The sequence below is a fragment of the Porites lutea genome, chromosome 3 (genome assembly GCF_958299795.1).
Source record: "Porites lutea chromosome 3, jaPorLute2.1, whole genome shotgun sequence".
Taxonomy (NCBI): Eukaryota; Metazoa; Cnidaria; class Anthozoa; order Scleractinia; family Poritidae; genus Porites; species Porites lutea.
The window spans coordinates 12,876,318-12,897,796 of NC_133203.1; the positions used below are offsets into that span (position 1 = coordinate 12,876,318).

Here is a 21,479-nt window from a genome sequence, read left to right on the forward strand (position 1 = left end):
CATTATGCTCGATGATCCGACTATAGCATTATGCCCAAAATTACGCCGGCATAATGTATCTAACCTTAGTCGTAACTCGGAGAAGGATTAGGATACGAAAGGTCCGGGTTCGAGGTCCGGGTTTGACCCTGAGTTGCAATTTTCTCTCTTTTTAGAAGAAGTACTCTAAATAACGAGACAAAAAATTTTCTAAGTGTCTTTAAAATGGCAACGAAAGTTTTATTTACGAAAGGGACAACTGCACCGGCGTCTGTATTTCGGTGACGCATGATGCGCGGACAATTAAGGCTTAGGGACTAGGCAATATGAGCCCTGGGTGCAACTGGAAGGGCCTATCGAAAGAACTAGTCAGCTACCATGAGATGAAGTGATTTTCTGTTGATCTGTTTGTTTTTATGTAATCTTCACCATCTGTTCCAAGAAATGAAAAATTTGGTTGAGAGGGAGAGTAAATACTCAAAATATGAGGACCCTATCAGAATTTCAGAAAGTGCACAGCTACGTGAGAATTAGTGTGCGGCTCTTTCATTTCAGACCATTTCAGGTACGAGGGAGACTTTGATACAAAAGGTTTATTCACTACCTTGGTATCAAAGCCGGCGTCAGTATGTGGATGAATCCTGCTCGAGTACCGTCATCCGGAGTGAAAGTAACGTACTGCGATGGAAATGGCCGTGGAGACCCTAAAAACATCTTAGAATGATTCAGTCCAGTCAACAGTTACACTCACTCGGGGTGGTGTTTGGATTTGGGAGACTATTACACGCTGCAGCTCACCGACTATACTTTGAGACAACTTGGAAGCAATTCAAGGAATTTCCTACAAAACTTTAAGATACAAGGCAGGCTTTATGATGACGATGAGTGGAGTTTACTGAGCAGTCATAATCGAGTTGATTGGATGTTTTCGAATGTGTCATACTATGGAGATAAATCATGCAAAATAAAGACTTGGTCTGTGGAAAAAGGTAAAGAACTTAAAGCCTATCGTCAATTCCAAATTGTCCAAATAAGAGAAGACTCAATACCAGGAACACCTCAAATGTCCCTTGCTGGTATCGAGCTATATGGAGTGCTGAGCATTCCAGTTTTTGATTAAAGAACTTTTTTGGGTGAATGAGTGTTCGTTTATCTGCTAGTGAAACTGAAGAGTGTGACATATATCTGTGTCTTAAAGAATTACAACACAGAGACAAAATGATAAGGTGTACATGATTTAATAACAGTACAGTCAGCTGAATTTTAGACGCTAGTATGTAAATAAATAACTTATAAAAAGATAATAAATGAACGAATTAAAGTGGTAAGTTTAACTGCATCTTTAACCGCGACGATCTTCTTAAAGTTTGTGTGTATTTCTTCCTTGCGCGGTTCAAATACACTGATATGAAATTCATAACATAAATTCATCATTTCAGATTCAAGTATAGCACTTGTTTTTTTTTTTTTTTTGCCAGCCTTGCACAATTTATCCAGAGGGAATTTTACTTTTTTAGTTAATGTGGAAAACTGGGACTCAGTATGGCGTCAGTATCACGCGTTTTCGTTTTGGGAAAATCCCCTCACGAACTTTTTCTCTTGCTCGAAGACTGAATGTTTCTGAAGTTGTCTCTGAGAAGCGGCTGACGTATTGCTAGATAGTCTGAGGGTTTTGAATTATAATCTTGAAGATCACCCGAAGAAAGTCTACGATTGTGTCCGTTTCATTCATTTGCAAAGCTATGGTTATCTAATTTTCAAGTTAGTTTGAAAACTATTGCTATTCCAGTATGAGACTTTTTTGCAAGTCATCAGATCGCTGCAGTTAAGACTCATTCAAGGAATACCTCGTCCTCGAAAATTCATGTGCAGCTAACTAGAAAGGGTTAGAGAGAGAGCTTGCATTAAATACTTTCTGTGACGAAACTACTCATGATACTAAACTAAACGGGCGGCAATGTACGTATCAGTTTCTGGAGCTAGCTCGCCTCCAAACTGCAAAGAGCTCATAAAGCCAGAGCTGTTTACACTCTCAATTCCGTTCCGTTCTGAGGCTTGACCTTTTACAACAATTATCTTATTAATGCCAAAAATGTACAGTTACAATTACATGTCGCAGTTTACAAGCATACTTTTTATAATTCATTATACGTGATCTATCTTCTTCGTACATCTGTCACGCGCAAGTCGTGACGTTGAGGCGAATAAAGCATAAAATTAACAATTATTGGACGAGGTTGAGCAAAATATCGTGATTTGTCTGCGAGACGCTGACAAATCACGATATTTTGCGATAACTGAGTTCAATAATTGTTTTATCATTCGATCACCGAGTTTGTTTTTTTAATGAATATCCTTGGGAAGCGAAGCGATCTGCCATTTTCACGCTATAGCGATGGCAAGAAGGAGAAAAGCAAGGTTTCCTTTACGTATGAGCAGAATATTATTTGCAGACAAACACAGTTGGACGGCATTGCGCATCTGTAGGTAGTTATTTGCAGGTCACGTGGTGGGCTCTCGGCAAATGAAAAGAAAGAAAAATTTGCTTCGAATGATAATAAACATTGCGTGATATAATATTAAAAGAAAACAATTATTATTGTATTTTTGGTTATTACGCCAACATTTCTGCGTTTACGTTTAAGGTTATTCATGACAAATAATCCACAAAAGCATTTAGTCATCACATGGATATAAGAAACAAAAAATAATTAATAATACAAAATAATTCAGAAAGTGTTAAATAAATAATTTAATTAATTAAATTAAAAAATCAATTCATTTAAAAATTGTCCAGGCCAACCCGAAGCCTTTGAGGTTCAGACTGCCTGTAATCCGGCACTTCAGGAGGCTGTTCCACAAGTTTATCGTGGCGGGAAAGAAACTCCCCTTATACGCGTTAGTGGTACAGTTCACAGCAGGATCTCGGAGGATGGTACTAATGGGCTCTGCTGTAATGTAGTGGCTGGACATATGATGGCATTGGTATAGCCACCATACCCTCTGGTACTTTTGATGTAGCGATCATGGCAGAACTGGCGTATTCCAAATTTGGGCGGACCAGAGTGCTGTTGCTTGTAGCGCGTAAGATTTCTCTTGACAAAGCTTAGCCGGTGATCTGTAGCCTCGACTGTTTTGTTACGTTCTCAATACGCTTGTTCCTGTTGACTGTTTGTTACCTCAAAACACGGAGGTACTGCCAGGAAGTTCTTAATCCACAGGTTCTTAATTCGCGGGCGTTAACTGTACCAACCACAACCAATTGAAAAAAGGTACCCAGACACCTACTTCTTGTCATTCTCATGTCGCGTCACTAAAAAGCGACCATGATACACCTCTGTTTGCTAAGGTGGGGAGCACTGCCCGGTCCTAGTTCTGGCTATCAACAGGAGCCGATTACCCGGAGCATCCATTATGTGTTCGGGAATATCCACACACTCAATCAAACACTCGGAACTTGGACTGTATATCTTTATTCCCAGCAACGATCCTCGTTCACTACACCGTACATTCATTAATTCATTCTACCTAATCATAACAACTCTCTTTTCTTATACACAGTCTTGGCATTTTTGTTATAAGATATCTACTTGTCATATTCTTATCACATCACGCACGTAACATTCAAAAGCAATTAACTTGTCAACTTAATACATTCCTTATCGCTTTAAAAACACTACAATAATGGAGCATTTGTCGGATATTAGCATAGCAGGGGCTCGCAAGGTTCTTGTGTGATTCTAAGAATGCGGCGTAAAACGATCTTTTATAGCCTCAAGTGTTAAAGGTCAAGGAATGTAGAAAAGACAATTAGCTCAAGTGTAACTGTTTTTTGTTGCTCAGCAAGACTACAGTTGTCAAGCAATTCAGTGACAACTTATGAGGAAGTTTATCAGCGAAGTGGAAGTGAGTAGATTTCATCACGTAGTACTGGCCCCGCGTTTCATAATCGGTTCAAGGTAAGCATGGGTGGAGGTTTCACTAGTTACTGAAGGTAATTTCATTCCAAGAAGCGTTGTTTGATTACGTTAATCCCAAAAAGAGAAATACACACTTGCATGTCAACGTATGCATTCAGTCAAGCGTTAATAAACGCAAGAAGGTTTGCAGTCTAAACATACGCAGCACGAATATCTTTGCTGTTACCGTTGCGATAGCTACTATGGTCTGCAATTATGAGCATTTTAAGTCTACACACTGAGTGAGTACAACACGGTTTATTTAAAGAAATTAGACGCTAGATGTACTCTAAATAAGTGCTTAGTAAGCGAACAGGGTTACATAATTGATCCTTATGGATCCAAGCTCGCAGTGCAATAGCATAGTGCATTTTACTTTGACGCATGAAAGTAATGTCACGTGAACTGAAACTAAACCGACCGGTTGCCTCTTTTTAAAGTTAGAAATGAAAATTATCGTAGATGTTCACAGCGCGATATCTGATATTAAAGCTGCTATGGAATCCTTTTTTTAATTTAACGTCAGCTGACTGATTGCAGTTAAGCTCTAGCTTCAACTCGAAAGCTCAGTCGCGTGATTGAATCCACCGATTCATCTCCGTCCCCTTTCTGTATCATTCCAACACATCCATGTCCCTGTTGTAACGAACATTGTAATGTTTATATATGGTTCCCTATTATTGGCAACAACTAGGTGCGTTTTGCTGTTTTTTTTTTTGCCACGAAGGTAATTTTATTGTGACATAACTTGAATGGGTTTGTAATCCTTCCTGTGCGACCTTGTACAAATGAGTGCTTATAAAGCCCACCCTCCTAAGATCGCTTCTGCGCCAGCACGAAAACCAAACCGGATGCGGCTTCTGTTCACACATAACAACGGTGATTTTGGCGCGAATTCTGTAACAAAACGAAGTTGCGCAGCGCCGATTTTTAAAGTGGAGTAGCTTGCTAGCGAGCAGGCGTTAATACTTTTTTTACCGGATTTATACTACTACATGAGAAATTTCTGCAATTTGATTGGCTTAGAGCAGTGGTATTTCAGGTTAATTTGAAATACCTACAAGTGATAATTACAAACCTTCTATGGGTAGTAGTATAAACAAATAATAGCATGATTTGTACGTGATATTTGGCATAAATACCACTCGTGATATTTCAAAATTGTCTCAAATTTCACTCGCCTGACGGCTCGTGAAATTACGTATAACAATTTTGAAATATCACTTGTGGTATTTATGCCAAATATCACTACAAATCATGCTATTATCTATACTAATTAGCTTTTCGACGAAAAGCTATTCGGTATCTCTAGTATCCATTGCCTAAAGCTCTCATTCCATACAATTATATTTCCCTCTTTTAAAAGATGCGTCTTCCAAATTTAAATAACGAAATTCAGAATAAAGTACTAAATAGAAGTTAATTATAAATTAAGATTGACAATTTATTAAAAAAGTAAACAAGATTTGATCTGGATAAATCACGACATGATATTCATGATCACGCGAAGTCAGCCGTTACTGAGCTTCTAATGTTTATAGAGATCTTTTGACTTACAATTCACTTGTTACCTGCATGTTCTACCATTTCAGTTTGAAATTCACTTTCCCTCTCAGTTAATTCCAGATTTCGCCACAAGAGAACAAGGTGAACCATGAGGGAATGCCACGAACATATTCTACAAAAGCTCATTGTAGAACTCGTTAAGGATTTAGAACCAGAACCGCTGTTACGTTGTTTGTATCAGAAGGGAATTATAGATCGAGATGACATGGACGAGGTACGAAGTAAGAAAATACGTAAGGACGTAAACGAGGATTTAATTTTCATGCTGATGAGAAGAGGTCCGGAAGCTTTTTCAAATCTTGTTGAGGGACTGCAAAGGAAACAACCATTTCTGGCGTGCTCACTTTTGAAAGAAGGTAAAGTAAATCTGCAACAAACCTTCAACACGAAGCAAGTTTAAATTCCTTAGTTGTGATAATGATTTAGCAGGAGCCCATGACTTAACTCATGGGCTCCTGGGTCTATGAAGTGGTTCATCACCTGACTCGTCCCCATGCAGTCTTCTTCGCGTAACGCGCGCGGCGGGAGCTAAGGCGGGAGCAGGGGGTGATGGCACTACTAAGGACAGATAGAGAGAGACGACTGGGGACGAGTTAGGCTCCTCACCTCCAGGATTTTGATAAAGCTATTTTTCTGTTTCTTAGGCCTCGTTTATATGGAGAAAACCTGTTCCGGGTAGAAGGGTCACCCTCCTAACCGAGTCAGCTTTAGCGAGTGTTTATATGAATGACCTTTTTGCCCAAGCAAACAGCGCTCGCGGATGCTCTGATTGTCTCGTCTTGACTGAACCAAAGCGTTTAGGATCGAGCTTAAGCAACAAGGACGGCGACAGCTACGAAAACGTCAATCAAACACAGAATTCGCGCTTAGTCAAACTTAATCGCGCTTATTCCGTAAACGGATCGTCACGTTTTGTTCGTTTGACTCGCCCTAGGTAGCGCAATCTTTCTCTATATAAATGGAGCCTCATTTTCCTACTCAATTTATTTTGCCGTTGCACAATTATCAAAAAGCTGCTTAGTGGTTTCAGGTCATCCGATGATCCGACTGTCTTCCACAGCTAGGGGCGTTGATCTTTTGTATACGAACAAGAACAATACGTCTTGAATGTTTTTATTTTATTTCTTCTGCAGAGAACAAGAGGCTCTTAGAACTCGAAATTGAACTCGAAAATTTGAAAATCCAAACAGAGGAACTGAAAACCAATTTGCAGCGTTTTGAAGAGAACAAACGTTTACGTGAGTATAAGAAGTTTATTTAGAGGCTTAAATAAAAGCAGTTGACTCAGGACGTTTATTCATGAAAAAATTAAATGTGCAAAGTTCAGCTCTGATCAAAGGAATCACGACGCTAATCTAAGCGCCACATTTTGCTGAAACTATACAGCCTATATACAGAAGTGCCTAGATAGCTTAAACGCCTCCCTCACCTTCACGTTTAACTACTTGTTTACCTTCAAGTGTTTTATATGCCACCCTCCTTGTGCTCTGCAAGGCAAACCAAAGAATTATGTTTTATCATCTCTCACTGAAACTCCTCCGCTTTACACGGAATTCCCCCAGCATCCTATCTGTTACGCCCCACCTACAATGTGCTGCAAAAAGAAGCCCTCGCAACACACGCTTCAGTCAAGTTCTTTTTTATTTTTCTTCACTAAACTATAACCGCCGTTTTCATTTCCTTCCTCATGATCTTTGCTTGCTCTCCCGTGAGACCTTCTGGGCAGCCTGATAGGTGGTTTCAGCTTAAGTAAAAATCAAAGAACAATCTTTAACTTGGAAATTATCAAACTTATAAACCTAGATGCCTTAAGACGAACGGTGTGTTGTTGTTGTTTTTTTTGTTTGGGTTTTGTCTTTTTTCTCACTGCAGAAGACAACCGAGTCGCTGAACTTGAAACCGAACTCGAAGAAGTTAAAACTCTGCGAGATCTTGTGGAACAAGAGAAAAGCAAACAGTCCATCAAGTGTGAAGCGTTAGAAACACATACAAATGAGCTAAAGACCAAACTACAGAGTTCAGAATTGGAGGTGAACAAACTCTTACATAAGTGTGAGAACTTAGAAGCACAGCTGCAACTGTTGCGGACAGCGTTACAGGACGCAAACTTGCCGGAAAATTCAAGCCAGCTCGATCAAAGGAACGACACACTTGAAGGTTAGTGTTGAAGAAAAAAAAAAATGAAAACAAAAATAAAAAAATAAAAATTTATATCGTTTTATGTCATACTTGCAAATATAGTCCCATATTAATTAATACAGCAAAAGCGCAGCTATTATACAGTGCACAGAATTGTATCCCTTTGCATTCATTCGGATATTTTTCTTGAAAATGGGTTGTGGCTTGGAGAAAACCCTTTCGGGTAGTCTGCTCTTTTATAGCCCTCAACAAAGAATAATATAGTCATGATCAGGGGATTGCTTCTCTCCCTCATCACCACATTGTAAATTGAGTGCGGAATGAAAAATACTAGCAATTTTATGACTCACTTACTTCTTAGCGATTCGGCCAAATTTTGAAAACTTGCTGACTTTGTTCAAAATATTTCTCGCTCCCTTATCAAGTAATTTCTGCCCAGTACGTTGCGAAATCCAAGGCCCAGCCGTAAGGGTATTAGAGCTGTGGAAGTGATTATGGTTTCTTCATTACCTCTGGCGGAAAGTACGTTGTATTAGTACAGTGGAACAACGATATTAACAAACCTCTATATAACTAAGTACTCGTTACCTTATAACGAACGGAGTATAAGAAAAGCAATGGTAAATTTAGAAGCTCGAGTTAACGAAACCTCGTTATTACCGTACAATTTTGGTAGTCACTTTTGTTTGTATTTATATATTGTAATTCGTAAAACAATTAGATTGACAATAAGATTACTAACGAAATAGCGTTTTTTTTTCTTTACGTAGGACGATTGCCCGGTCTGCAAAGTTCTAAGGATGATTTTGAAGACTGTCTATTCGATGACTCATCGGGAAGACAGTCGCAACGAGTGGAGTGTAAACGAACTTCTCGGTGTCAAAAAAGCAGAACTTCGACACGGCTAAGAAGCGAATCATCACAAACTAAAGAATGTAAGAACAGTCAAACTGTTACCACTTTCCTCATTACTACAGTGTAACAGGATTTGAGACTTTTCACTTGACTGTTTTTTTTTATCCTTCCCGTCTTTACTTCTCAGAAAGTGCAATGTTTATGATCTATGAATATATGAAATCACTGAAGTTTTAATTAAGAAGAACTTCATGCCATAAACGGTTTCCTTCGATTTTCATCCCGTGTTTGTTTTGCAGACAACCTCAGTACTAAGTGCACTTTGCTTCGCGGGCATCCGTTGCCATTACTGTGAGATGGTCCACTTTTAAGTCTATTTTCAATACCCAAAAACTAGTTATATTTCTTCCAAGCTAAGAGGACAATATTGTGCGATTCCTTATTATCTTTACATTTTCTTTTCACGTTTTTCTGTTGTTTTTGGTTTCAGATCATTTCAGGTATGAGGGAGACTTTGATACTAAAGGTGTCATTCACTACCTCGGTTTCAATGCCGGAGTCAGTATGTGGCTGAATCCTGCTCAAGTACCGTCATCCGGAGTGAAAGTAACCTACTGCGATGGTAATGGTCGTGGAGACCCTGAAAATATCTTGGAATATTTCACTCCCGGCAACAGTTCCACACGATCGGGATGGTGTCTGGATTTGGGAGATTACTACACGCTGCGGCTTACCGACTACACTGTGAGGCAGCTTGGAAGCAATGACAGGAACTTTCTACAAAACTTTGAACTCCTTGGTAGGCTTTGTAATGACGATGATTGGTGTGTGCTGGGCAGGCATCATCAAGTTGATTGGAGGTCGCAGCGTTTTTCACATATGCTGTCAGGAAATAAAGACTTGTCATATAAAACAAAAACGTGGGCTGTGAAAGGAGAAGTAAGAGCTTACCGCCAGTTCAAGATAGTCCAGATAAAAGACATGTCGACCAGTGTGCCAGGCACGCATGCTATGTCCCTGGCTGGTATCGAGTTATATGGAGTACTTAGTGTGCCATATTTGGACTAGATAACAATTATTCACCGAAGTGGAGGTGGCTAGTATTAGGTATTTACCGAGGCTGCGAAGCGGCGAGGTAAATATCCAATACTAGCCACCGACACTGAGGTGAGTAATTGTTTTAGTATATACTAAAACAGTGAGATAATTGAGCACAAAAATGATGATTTTTAACTCACTAACTTAGCGACAAATAAAACTTTTGAAGGCGTTTGTTTAGGTCTTGCGGGGAAGTTTCTTCAAAAGGAGTCGTGAATTCTTTTTGTATTTAAAATAATTCTGTAAAAAAGATTATTAAATTTAGTTTTAAGCTTATTTATGAACAAGTCAACTAAATAAAGTAACGCAAGACTTAAGCTTAATTTGCATTTGTAAGCAAAAAAATTTTTCACCGGTTTTATCGATAAATTCAAGTCAAAAAGACAAAAAGCTTTACCTGTTAAAACTTCCAAACCGAACTTCGTCACCTTCTTCATGTATTTCGGAAATAGCTTGCTTGATTAGTTGTGAAATTTCTTAGTTTGTTACGGCAGCAAGCCGGGAAAGCATTTTACTCTTAACCTACGCGAGTTTGGCGTCGCTCGCTCGGAGGAACTGGAGGTGAATCAGTGAATAGTGCAGGATATTTACTGATTGAGTAGCCAATCAGAGCGCGCGAAAAACACTATCCACTGTTTTAGTATATACTGAAAAGAGTTATTTGACTTAGGGGTGTGTTTATATTTAACTTCGTTCCCAGAGTGTTCCCTCCGAGTAGGAGAACACCCTGGGAAACAACAATGATTTATATGAGTTTCGCCATTCTGAGTTGATATGTTTTTGTAGAGTATACAGAGACTGAAAACGTTTCTCGACAGCGGTATAAATGATTACAGTGCAGAGAAATTATAAAGTTTACCGTTGGTATTGATTATCGACAGCAGAATATCACCTGTCTCTCTTTATATGGACGCTAATTTATCAGAATAGACACTATTATATCTGTTAAAACTGAAAGTCATTTCTGTAAATAAATTTTAACGCATACATAAGGAAAAAAGCGCACCCTCCGAAACCTAGAGGCCACTAATTTAATTAGGACAAGAAATTCACTGGTTAACAAATTAAATTAAATTCTCGGGCTCTTATTATCGCCAAACACATACAGTGAAAAAAGACCGAAAGTTGTCAGTGTTTATTCCACGGGGCTTTATTAAAACCGGAAACAGATTAAGCCTTGAAAAACACGACAGCATTCACAGTTGACTACAAATATAGACATCTGAAGAACGCGTTTATTCCATTTTGTAAATACAAATTAAACTAACATACGAAAATATTTCTATTTTTCCCGTATTCTGAAGCGCTCGTGGTTGCCTATAAACGTACATAGATCATGCTACCTCGGGAGGGAGTATGTGCCGCCCCAAATGGGAAGGGTTTTTGCGCCTTTTTGGTCCCCTCAAAACAGGTATAAACTTTTGCCCAATTTTGGTCTGGATTCAGGTATGTTTTTCGAGGGAACAACGGGAGTATATGAACGTGTGCAAAATCATATGGGTTTTCAGAAACCTTTTTAGGGTTTCTTCTAATCAGTTATGATCGACATAATTTCTTACCGGCCAGGTTTTGAAACGGTGTGGAAAGTGACATTTTTTGGTCTGAAATAGGGTCAGGACTTGGAGAACCGGGCGGCATACCCCACGACCACCAAGAATTCCAATGAGTGCCCCCCGGGATGCCACCAGTCTTGATTGACTTAAAGATCATTGTAGACCGTATTATTTAAATATTTTTTCCTTTTTTTTAACAAATTTAAACTCAATAGTACAGAGGTGAAAGAGAGTGATGAAACAAAACCAATCGATTGGCAAGTCAAAGCTTTGTTTGAAACTTAGTATAAGGCTCTACAGAAAGTAATTAATGAGATGCATATATAAACTCTGCTTCCAGTACATATACGGTAAAACGTGTGTTAATACAGGTTGATTGTCTGATAATATCAACTAAAATAAATTGTCGATAGAAAGTTGGTAAGTGAACGCTTGATTGACGGGGACCGCTAAATACGTGTTGACCTCGCTTGATGAGGTTTGACTGCTTCCTGGAGTAAAAGAACTAGACTTTTTGCCTTTAAAGAATCGCACGCGAGTACGAAATTAATCAGGGAAACGTCCTCTCAGCTTAAGTTTTGCTGGGCGGAGGGAAAAAAAAAAAAACAAAAACCTTGAACCCACATCTTGGGGAACTTTCCATCCATTTTCCTTATCTACTTAATTCATCAAACTTGACACAAGTCAGTAAAGATTTATCCTTTTAAAAGTATTAGTCTTGTGGAAAGAAGACAAGCTAATTTTACTGAACAAGAATAAGAAAAATAATAGAAAAAAAAGTGAGTAGCGGTACAAAATAGATAGCTTTTCACGGCTATTTACGAGAAGCCGAAAATGGGAAGTCTGAAGCCCCGACTGAAAGTCTATCTTTTTTTTATAGCGGAGCACCATCGATAAGAAAATTTGGTAATCGATGTATCCAAGAAATTTTGGTTCTGAGAAAGTCGTCCTTACGGAATACGTCCGTACGTACGTCCGTCCTTCATGTAAGCCGGGATGAAATTTTACATTTCAAGCACTAGCGCGTTTTGGCGTTAAATCACATAGCTTCCCGGACGTTTAGAGATAAAAACAACAACAGCAAAGCCGATTCTTTCTTTCCATGAGAAAGAACTAGAGCGAGAGATAAAAAACAAAGGAGACCAATTTCGTTGGAAGAAAAACATGAAAATTTTATAGCAGCGGTGAGAAAAAGGAGAGGCTAGCGGCCACCAAGGTGAAAATGAGTGGCAGCCAAAAAAAAGTGAACTGGAGCACATAAAACGTGTAACCAGGAAGTTTCTCGTTGTAGTCGTGCAAAACAAAGGCAAAGAAATGTACAAAAAAAGTGTGCTGCATGTGCAAAGTTGTTATTTTGCTAACTAGATCTACTGATCGTTTTTGGCTGTTTTCGTTGTCGTCGCCGCTTAGCATTACACGCTTTTATATTTTGTTTTAGTAAACTTAAGATATTAAAGAGAGCTTCGCTTTTAGCCCTGGCTAAATCTATATGTTATATCTTGGCAAGTGTATGTGAATTTTTTGTGTCGCCGGAAACAACAAAGAGAACTGCCAAACTGCCAAATAAAAGACCTCAGTGGCATTTGCTTATTTTTTGTACTACATAGATCCTTCATTAAGAATAAAACTTTGCGTTTCACAACATGTTAACGATAATGAAACAATTAAAATGGACAAATTAAAGTGATTGCTAAACCCTTCTGAAGTTATTCGGACCGCAAATCAAACACTTACCCTTAGAGAAAAAACTGAGGACAACTGCAGAACTCTAACAATGTTCGTCACTACTAAGTTCGATCATTTGGAACACTTTAACTTTTTTGGGTGTTTCTATTTTAATTGTGCGCAACAATCAAACCTTTCTTAGATCTAAAATATTTTGCGAAAACTTCCGGCTTTTCTGGGAAGATAAGAGGTATGTACTGAATAAACAATGATTTTTGTGGCCCTCTGTAATAAGGGTCTAGATGTTGCTAAACGAAGATGAAAGATTAAACCTGATTTCCACAGTTAGAATGATATTTTAAAGATTTTGAATTGGGGAACGAGAATAAATTAGTCATAATAGTGTAAGCTATAATAAATATTTTATATTTTAAAGATTTTGAATTGGGGAACGATAATAAATTAGTCATAATAGTGTAAGCTATAATAAATATTTTATTTTATTTGTGGTCTTTTGAAAGCCATGCTTGATCGTGCGTATCGCTTATCGTCTTGCTAGCTGGTCGTATTTTTCTGATGAATGTGACCGATTCAGAGGAATCTACTTTCACTTTGTCAATAGTACCATCAGGGATTTTGTTGCTTCAAAGGTGCAAGACCAGCAACCGAAACCTTCCCCCGCAGATAGCTCTCCAGTTCGTAAAAATTGTTCTCCTTAATCTGGAGAGTTTTATTTAGACATTTTATAATCATCCCCATAAGATTGTTCAAATAAATCTTCAGTAAAGACATTTTCTGAATTCAGGACCATTTTAATCGAATCCGTTCATGTTAAAAACAGTAACTGAATTTGTCGTCTATATCATTGTGGCAGAACACTACAATTTCTTTTGTCACACACAGCCACACACAGACACAAGTTGTGTAATAATAATTCCTGGAGAGGAAATTGATTCTGCACACATGCTCCTTGCATAAACCAGTTCAGTGGATTACGAGAAACTGTGAGGCCTGGATGTGATAGGACTTGCTGACACCCCTGAAGATGACCAACGTGAAGTGCATAGAGAATCGTGAGCAGTTGACGCGCTGTGAAGCGGGGTGGTATGAAGCAGTCCTACCCTGGAAAGGAATCACCCCGGGGGTATGGTTTTCAAGCAGCTGTTTACTCTAGGATAGGGTATATAAATCAGAGCGTTTGGATCTAGAATAGGGTATCCTTTTTGATGAAACTGATCAGTTGGTTGAAGATTTTATCCAAACTAAGGTGTGGTACAAGGTCTTGTTTTGGCTAGACTGTGCTAGTGACCCCAGTAGTTTCTGGAAAACAGCTACTCTGGGATAGGGGGGATTTGGGGAGTTTACTCTAGTATAGGGTAGCAAAATTCAGCTGAACTAGCTCTGGTATAGGTTAAGGGTTCCAGGGTCCCAGCGGCACATCCCCACCCAGAAGTACCCCCCCCCCCCCCGGGGGAATCACCCACCTCTTCTTTCTAACGAGCACGGGAGTCTTCGTCGGCTGGAAAACCTGAAACAGAAACTGAAGCCAACAGGAGTAGAACAAGCCTACAGCGAGATCAGAAAGTTGAGGGAATTGTGGAGAATGCTAATCAACCAGCTCAGGGGGTGGGGGGGAGTTTTATATCCCCCATAAACCAGTAACTCGAGAAGAGACTGCGTATAGTGTATATACCACGATGCGTCGGCACAAGCCCTGATGCTGTGACTGCTTGTACGCCCGGGCCCCCTCTGCAGAACAAGTTGTGGAACGTGCTAGTCCCGGCGGTCACGCACACATCCTGTGGTACTAGTGGGAGATCTGAGGAACGCATTTTTACTAGTACGGATAAGAACGGCTGATCGTCATGCACCGCGTTTTCGTTGGAGACAGGGAGAACACTCCCATATTGAAACACTGCGATTTACAAGAGCTTTATATGAGCTAGCGCCATCTCCCCTCCTTCTTGGTGGCGTGATTGAGCACCACTTGGACAACTGGGTGGAAGGTGAACCTCCTGCAAAAGCTGAAATACTGAAGAGTCTTTATGTGGATGACCTGTTGAGTAGTGGGATGACAGAAGAAGAAACCAAGTTGCTAAAGGAGAAGGCGATCGAGATATTTGAAGATGCAACATTCACATTACATAAGTGGAAGTCCACTGAGCATAAAGTAGCATAAACCTCTGTCCTGATCTTGAGAAAAGAGGAATATTTGCCAAGCAACTGCTTGGGGAACCCCAGGCAGGATGATCAAGCCTACTATATAGCTAAGACGGGATGGAACAAAAAACATGACAAGATCATTGTATCTTTTCATGACTGGGAAGCAGCCTCAAGCAAGAGAGGAGTTCTTCGTAAGCTTTCAAGTATTTATGACCATTTGGGGCTTGTTTCACCGGTGACTTTAGTAGGAAAGTGTCTGTACCGTACGGTGTGTGGGGTGAAATTGGCATGGGATGCAGAATTAACAGGCAGGCTGAAACTTGGATGGGAGCAAGGGCTTCCTAAGCAGATAGATGTAAGTCGTGCTCTTGCAGACCGAAGAGAACCCATTCAGGAAATTAAGTCACGTGGATTTGGGGATGCAAGTGGTGCTGGTATAGGAGCGGTTGTGAATGCAGTGGTGAAGCAAGAATTAGGAAGGGACTACCCGGCGGCTTGTAGCAGCCAAAGCCAGGCTTTCTAAAGAGGGTTTAACTATTCAGCGTCTTGAGTTGATCTCAGCACATATGACGACTAATGTGCTAGTGAACGTAAGAGTTGCATTGGAAAGGAAGAGAAAATCCGACAAATTGCTGGCGCAGAGGAGAATTCAGGATAACTTGAACAGTAAAAACTTTGAAATAGTATTTTGTATAGGACTGCTTAGTAGCTTTCTAAAACTTTTCATGTAACTATGTTAATTTGTTATTGCCCAGTCTCCTGAAGAATGGACAACATATGTCTCCTTCGTTGCCATATGGGGGGAGAGTGTCGGAGACAGGGCCCGAGTGTTCACGTAGTTGAGATTTTGACCGACAAGTTACTCGGTACATGCGAGCGCAGTCAAATGTGACTTAGGTCTTTGAACTAAGACTCGAAGTGAATTCAACGACTTTATCAGTTGCTTAGATACAATCATCCCGAGGATGCTGAGCAGCGAGGAAAGAAGGCTGTATTCGTAGTGAAAGATACACCCAAAATTGTATACCTCCAAGACAGGCACCTGCAAGGCCAAGAAGTTAGTGCATCATAAACACCTATGCACTCTACCCGGGGGAGTTGGCCTGAGGATGACAAGTGTGTAGTTGTAGTAGCTCTAGTGGCTTAAACATCTTTAATCAGTACATGAGACTGTGTTATTCTTTTTTTGAAGCCTGGCAGGGGCTAGTCTGCAAAACAGTCGGTTTTTTCTCAAAATCAGTAAAGAAATCGGTAAAGCGTGGCGTAAGAGTCGTACGCGCGCAAAGCGCCCGAGCCTCACACTTTGTCAGACTTTTCACACTTCCTCACCTTTGAGAAGTGTAGAACTATAAGTAAAGAATGACAAAGGGTTCGTGACTAGGGGAAAAGTGTGACATTATCCTGATTTTGTCAGACAATTCCACACTTCCGCCCCTCTGAGAAGTGTAGAACTAAGTAGAGAATGACAAAGGGTTCGTGACTAGGGGAAAAGTGTGACATTATCCTGACTTTGTCAGACTATTCCACACTTCCGCACCTCTGAGAATTGTAGAACTAAGTAAAGAATGACAAAGAGTTCGTGACTAGGGGAAAAGTGTGAAACTGTTAAACTTCGGACATCTTCGGCAATGGTCGGTCCTCTGTCTTAGTCCTCGGAAATCTTCGACAGTCTTCGGGAATCGTAGGTAGTCTTCGGAGGTCTTCTGAAATAATCCGGAATTGTCGTAAAATGGCCGAAAACTCCCTGATATACTAAACAAAATAACATTGGCCTTTTTGGAGCCGCTTTTGCTTCTTTGTGGAAAAAAATTACTGTTTCACAGAATATTTTACTGTTAGTGTTAAAATGCCTAAAATTTAACTATTCCATGTTACAAAGCCAAAAAATGAAGCGTTTAGTGTTATCGAGGTACCTCCATTCAGACCCTCAAATCAGAAAGCCGGAAGGGCAAAACAGCGGCTCGTGCCCGCCGGGGTTCATGGCTGCTCCGCCTTGGTTTTATAGCTGATATGGTCGTGTGTACTTTTTCCAAGGTATTAGATTAAAACTTGAAGCTTGCGGCTAAAGATTAAAACACTAACATTTTTGTATTATTAAACGATATAGAAATGGGCAAAAAAAAAACTAAAAAGGGGTAAACCCCATTCAGTCCGTCATGCAAAGATCTCGGGGATTCTTATTTAGTGTTTGACTCTGGTTTGCGTCAAACCTCCTTATATGGTACTGAAATATCTGAAATATAGCTTAAAAAGTGTCAAAGGTTGGGAATGTTGGAAAGTCCATGGCTTAGGTCCAACTGGTTTTGTTTGGCTTCAGCTGGCGCACGTAGCCATAAAGAAGCACATTTGATGGAACAAAATTGAGGGTGTTGCCGCATAACTTACCCCAGTCCGGGATTTACGGTAAGGTTTTGACAACTCCATTCAGAAGCTAATTACACAATCTTTATCAATCTTCAAAAGGAACTGATACAAACTTGCATTTCCGCAAATATAGTAATATACACTCAGTCAAGCGTTAAAACGCAATAACGTAGACGGTCTAAGCATATATGTACACAATACGAATATCTTTGTGTTGTTAGCTGCCGGATAGCTACCATCGTCTATCACTAGAGTCTGTTTTTTAAAGTGAGCAGAGCTAAAATATTGTATAGTGTTGGAATTCTTGCCGTTCTAGGTGCCTTAGTAAGCGAACAGCTTGCAAATGAAGAACTAATTGATCCGTCTTGATCTTGTGATCTAAGCTCGAGTTGCAATCAGGGTGTTTTGATGCAAGAAATTCAAAGGCTGATACGCAAAACCTAAACAGGAAAGGTGGAAACTGACGAAAATTGCTTCTTTTTGTAGATTGAACCTTTAGAAAAATCACTGAAATACAGATCAATGGCTAAAGCCGAAATTTAGTATGCTGCAATACTCGGCTTTTGTTAACTTAACGTCAGTTGCTTTGTTCCTTTGCACATTTGAAGCTTCCGCTTTGATTCTTTCGAATCATCATTCCCCCTTTTTTGCTGTGTAGCAAAGCTTAGGTGTGGTTTTGAAACGAACATTTTGATGCGTTTGCAGATCCTAAGTTTTTAGTTGAAAAGAAGAAGAGTGTCTACAATTTTTGCCCTGCATGTTCATTTTTCGTGACATGGCTGTCTAACTGGTCTTCTAATCTTTCCTGTATGACGCTGTACAAGTGAGGTGCTTCCGCATTGCCGAATTCTATTTCGTTTCGAAACAATGTTTATTATAATTGAGTATAGTTTATCAGTGTCTGTATCGTTATCAGAACAGCAACCTATTCGAACGTCTTTACATACAGACCAGATCGAATCAGGCGTATCATTGGATTATGAGGGACTGAAATGTAATTGATGAATTCTCCGTAATATAAGAAGCTGTATTAATAAAAGCCTGGCCTCCTTTTAAATTAAAATTGTACATGTCAAGTTTGGGGCGGGACGTGGCTGTTTCAGTTTTAATCGTTCCAAAATAGTTATTTTATAAAGCTTTAGTGCCTATCTAGGATGATGTTGTTTGTAGTTTAAGTGTCTTCCAAGCATCTTATTATTTTTTTTTTTTTAAAATTGTTACGTAAACGGCTCACCAGAAAACCATTTAGTTTTATTAAATGATATACTGTTAACCTTGATTGATTACTAAAGTAGGCCTAAATAGCTTTGTTACATTCGTCAACACAGCCGCATACGTGTAAGAGGGACCTCTTTTTTATGATTACGATTTTATCCTCCTTGAATTCCTAAAACAGTGTACCGAGTTTCACCTGAAATCATGACAAGTTTAATTTTATTTTTAATTGTAACGATGGGTATTTCTTTGTGCTTTTCAGCACTAACCAGGAAATCATGGAAAGGTTATTAGCCATGCAGAGAATACAGCGCCAAAATGACATTCTTCAACAATTCCATATGAAACTGCGGTCAGATACGGACCCAGAACCTGTGACAAATTATTTGTATCAAGCGAAAATTATTGATGAATACGCCTTGGAGGAGATACTTTCAATGCAAACACGTCGGAATAAGAATAAGGCTTTGCTCATTAAGCTCAGAAAAGTAGAAGACCCGAATGCTTTCTCACAGTTTGTGAATGGATTGGAAAAGGAACAACCTCATCTGGCTTGCATTCTTTTGAAAGAAGGTTAATGACGACAACTGTTTTTTTCTGCCAGGGGTGATCAGAGTATAAAACTTGATCATAGAGGAAAACTAATGCTATATATTTGCGGGTTTTTTTGCAGAGAATAGTAGACTCTACAAGTTAGAAAAAGAGCTTGTAACTGAACGGTTGCTGGTATTGGAAACAAAGAAGGAGGAGCTTAAGACCAAGTGTAAGAGTTTAGAAGAACAGTTGCAGTTCTGGCCGAGAACTTTACAGGACAGCAATTTGGAAAGATCAGGCTATGATGAAAGGAGCGGCGCTGCTGCTTTAAGTGTCAACGAAGACGACAACATAAGAGGTACGAAATCACCATGATTTTGTATAAAGTTATCTTTGTAAAACTTCCGGCGGTAATCTTACATTGTTTGATCACAAGTGCACAAACTACGCGGTTAACCGAAGTGTCCGAATTTTAATTTTACTCAATTATTGTTTCACAGTGTGAAGCTAGAGGGATGCGTAATTAGCCAGGGCCAGGGGTCTCATTATAGTTTCTAATTTTTGATACACTTTGTTTAAGATGGAACGCGAAAAATTCCATACTGAGTAGACTGTATTTTCGTTCGGCCGCGCATTCCTCAAGACTAGCCTGTGAACAGGCTCTCTGTTTGGGGAAACGGTGAAAAAATCGTGGGCTACTGAAGACAGAATAGAAAGTCAAGAATAACGTTAACATTGTATATTTGTTACACGTAGAGCCACTAACCAGTTTGGAGAACGGCGATTTAGCAACGCCGTTATTTGATAATTCAACGAGAAGGCAGTCGCAAGGAATGGGACAGGACCAAAGAAGTAGACCTTCGACACGTCTAAGAAACGAATTCACAAAAACTAAAGAATGTAAGTACAAATAAGCGGCTGCTCTTTTAGAGGGTGTCCCAAAAGTTCGTTCCTCTACTCTCTAAATCTGTAATGCAGTACGATTGGACTTGGTAAGCAAATCATGTAAACAAAAGTTGTGTCTTTCAAATGTAATTCAATATTTTATACCGTGTTGTACCATCTTTTGACTCTAATATTCGATTTGTGTACATCCGTGCCACAGGTGCGCGTGCGCGAGTTTATTTCTCACCAAAGATTTTTTGTCTTTGTAGCCCGTATTGCGCGAACTCCTTCCCTGTTTTTTTTTTGTGAATATTACTATGAAAGATAAACCCTTTTAACGCAAAAACGTTCAGCCACGTGAGAGCATAAGCATGCATACTGCGATTTACTGGCTTTTCAGTTGAAGAAACTGCTGAAAAACTGGAAAAATTCAGTAACTCTGCTTTTCCATTTCAGACCATTTCAGGCACGTGAGAGACTTTGATACTAAGGGAGTCATTCACTACCTTGGTTTAAATGCCGGCGTCAGCATGTGGAGGAATCCTGCTCGAGTACCATCTTCCGGAGTGAAAGTAACATACTGCGATGGGGAAGGTCGTGAAGACCCTGAAAATATCCTAGAATATTTCAACCCAGTCAACAGTTACACACGATCGGGTTGGTGTCTGGATTTAGGAAAGTACTACTCACTTCGGCTACTGACTATACTTTGAGGTCAACGTGGAAGTAATTCAAAGAATTTCTTACAAAACTTTAAGATCCAAGGAAGGCTTAATGATGACGATGAGTGGAGTTTACTAAACAGACATTATAAAGTCAACTGGAAGTTACGGGAATGGTCATACTATGGGAAATCAGGCGATAAAATGAAACCGGTGCCATGCAAAACAAAGACATGGTCTGTGGAAGTTGAACTAAAAGCCCATCGTCAGTTTCAAATTGTTCAATTAAGAGATTCAATGCCCGCAGGTGCACCTCAAATGTCTCTCGCTGGTATCGAGCTATATGGAGTGCTAAGTGTACCAGATTTTGATTAAAAAATGTTTGCATATGACTGAGTATTCATTTTTTTGCTCGTGTACAACTTATTGTAATCACAGTAGCTTGAAATTCAGACGTTTTATATACCTAGAACTAGTATACCTAAAGGGTAGAAAGGCTGCCGTAGGGAAGGAATCGTGAAGAAATGGAATTAAATTAAGTGTGAAGTTTTAAGTAGAAGGGGATATGAGGCTAATAATCTTTGTCAGTGATGACCTAAATTTAGAAATTATCTTCCTTTTCAGAATCGCGTTTAAGTTGACTAGCTTAATTATGAGCCAGTTTTAGTATTTTTCTAATAACGTGCTCGCGTCGCGTCAGATCGGAGTGGCCAGATAATTTTCGATTTTTGATATGTATATTAAGTTCAATCATTTTCGCTTTCAACTGAATGACTGAAATTTATTTTGAAGCTTTGATTTGGCGATAAGAGCAAATTTTCTAACGAAACTTAAAATTCTTG

General features: G+C 39.5%; 2 protein-coding genes across 2 annotated transcripts; both read left to right on the plus strand.

Moving 5' to 3' along the window:
• Positions 1–3,970: 3,970 nt before the first annotated feature.
• Positions 3,971–11,549, plus strand: LOC140930529 (uncharacterized). Its single transcript, XM_073380252.1, has 6 exons — positions 3,971–4,180; positions 5,555–5,860; positions 6,638–6,742; positions 7,377–7,661; positions 8,414–8,578; positions 8,989–11,549. Exons 2-6 carry the CDS (start codon positions 5,593–5,595, stop codon positions 9,564–9,566), a joined length of 1,401 nt encoding a protein of 466 aa, XP_073236353.1. The 5' UTR covers positions 3,971–4,180; positions 5,555–5,592; the 3' UTR covers positions 9,567–11,549.
• Positions 11,550–17,268: 5,719 nt separating this feature from the next.
• On the plus strand, positions 17,269–21,029 carry LOC140929389 (uncharacterized). Its single transcript, XM_073379191.1, has 5 exons — positions 17,269–17,380; positions 18,819–19,129; positions 19,230–19,448; positions 19,847–19,990; positions 20,432–21,029. Exons 2-5 carry the CDS (start codon positions 18,835–18,837, stop codon positions 20,686–20,688), a joined length of 915 nt encoding a protein of 304 aa, XP_073235292.1. The 5' UTR covers positions 17,269–17,380; positions 18,819–18,834; the 3' UTR covers positions 20,689–21,029.
• The last annotated feature ends 450 nt before the right edge of the window (positions 21,030–21,479 follow it).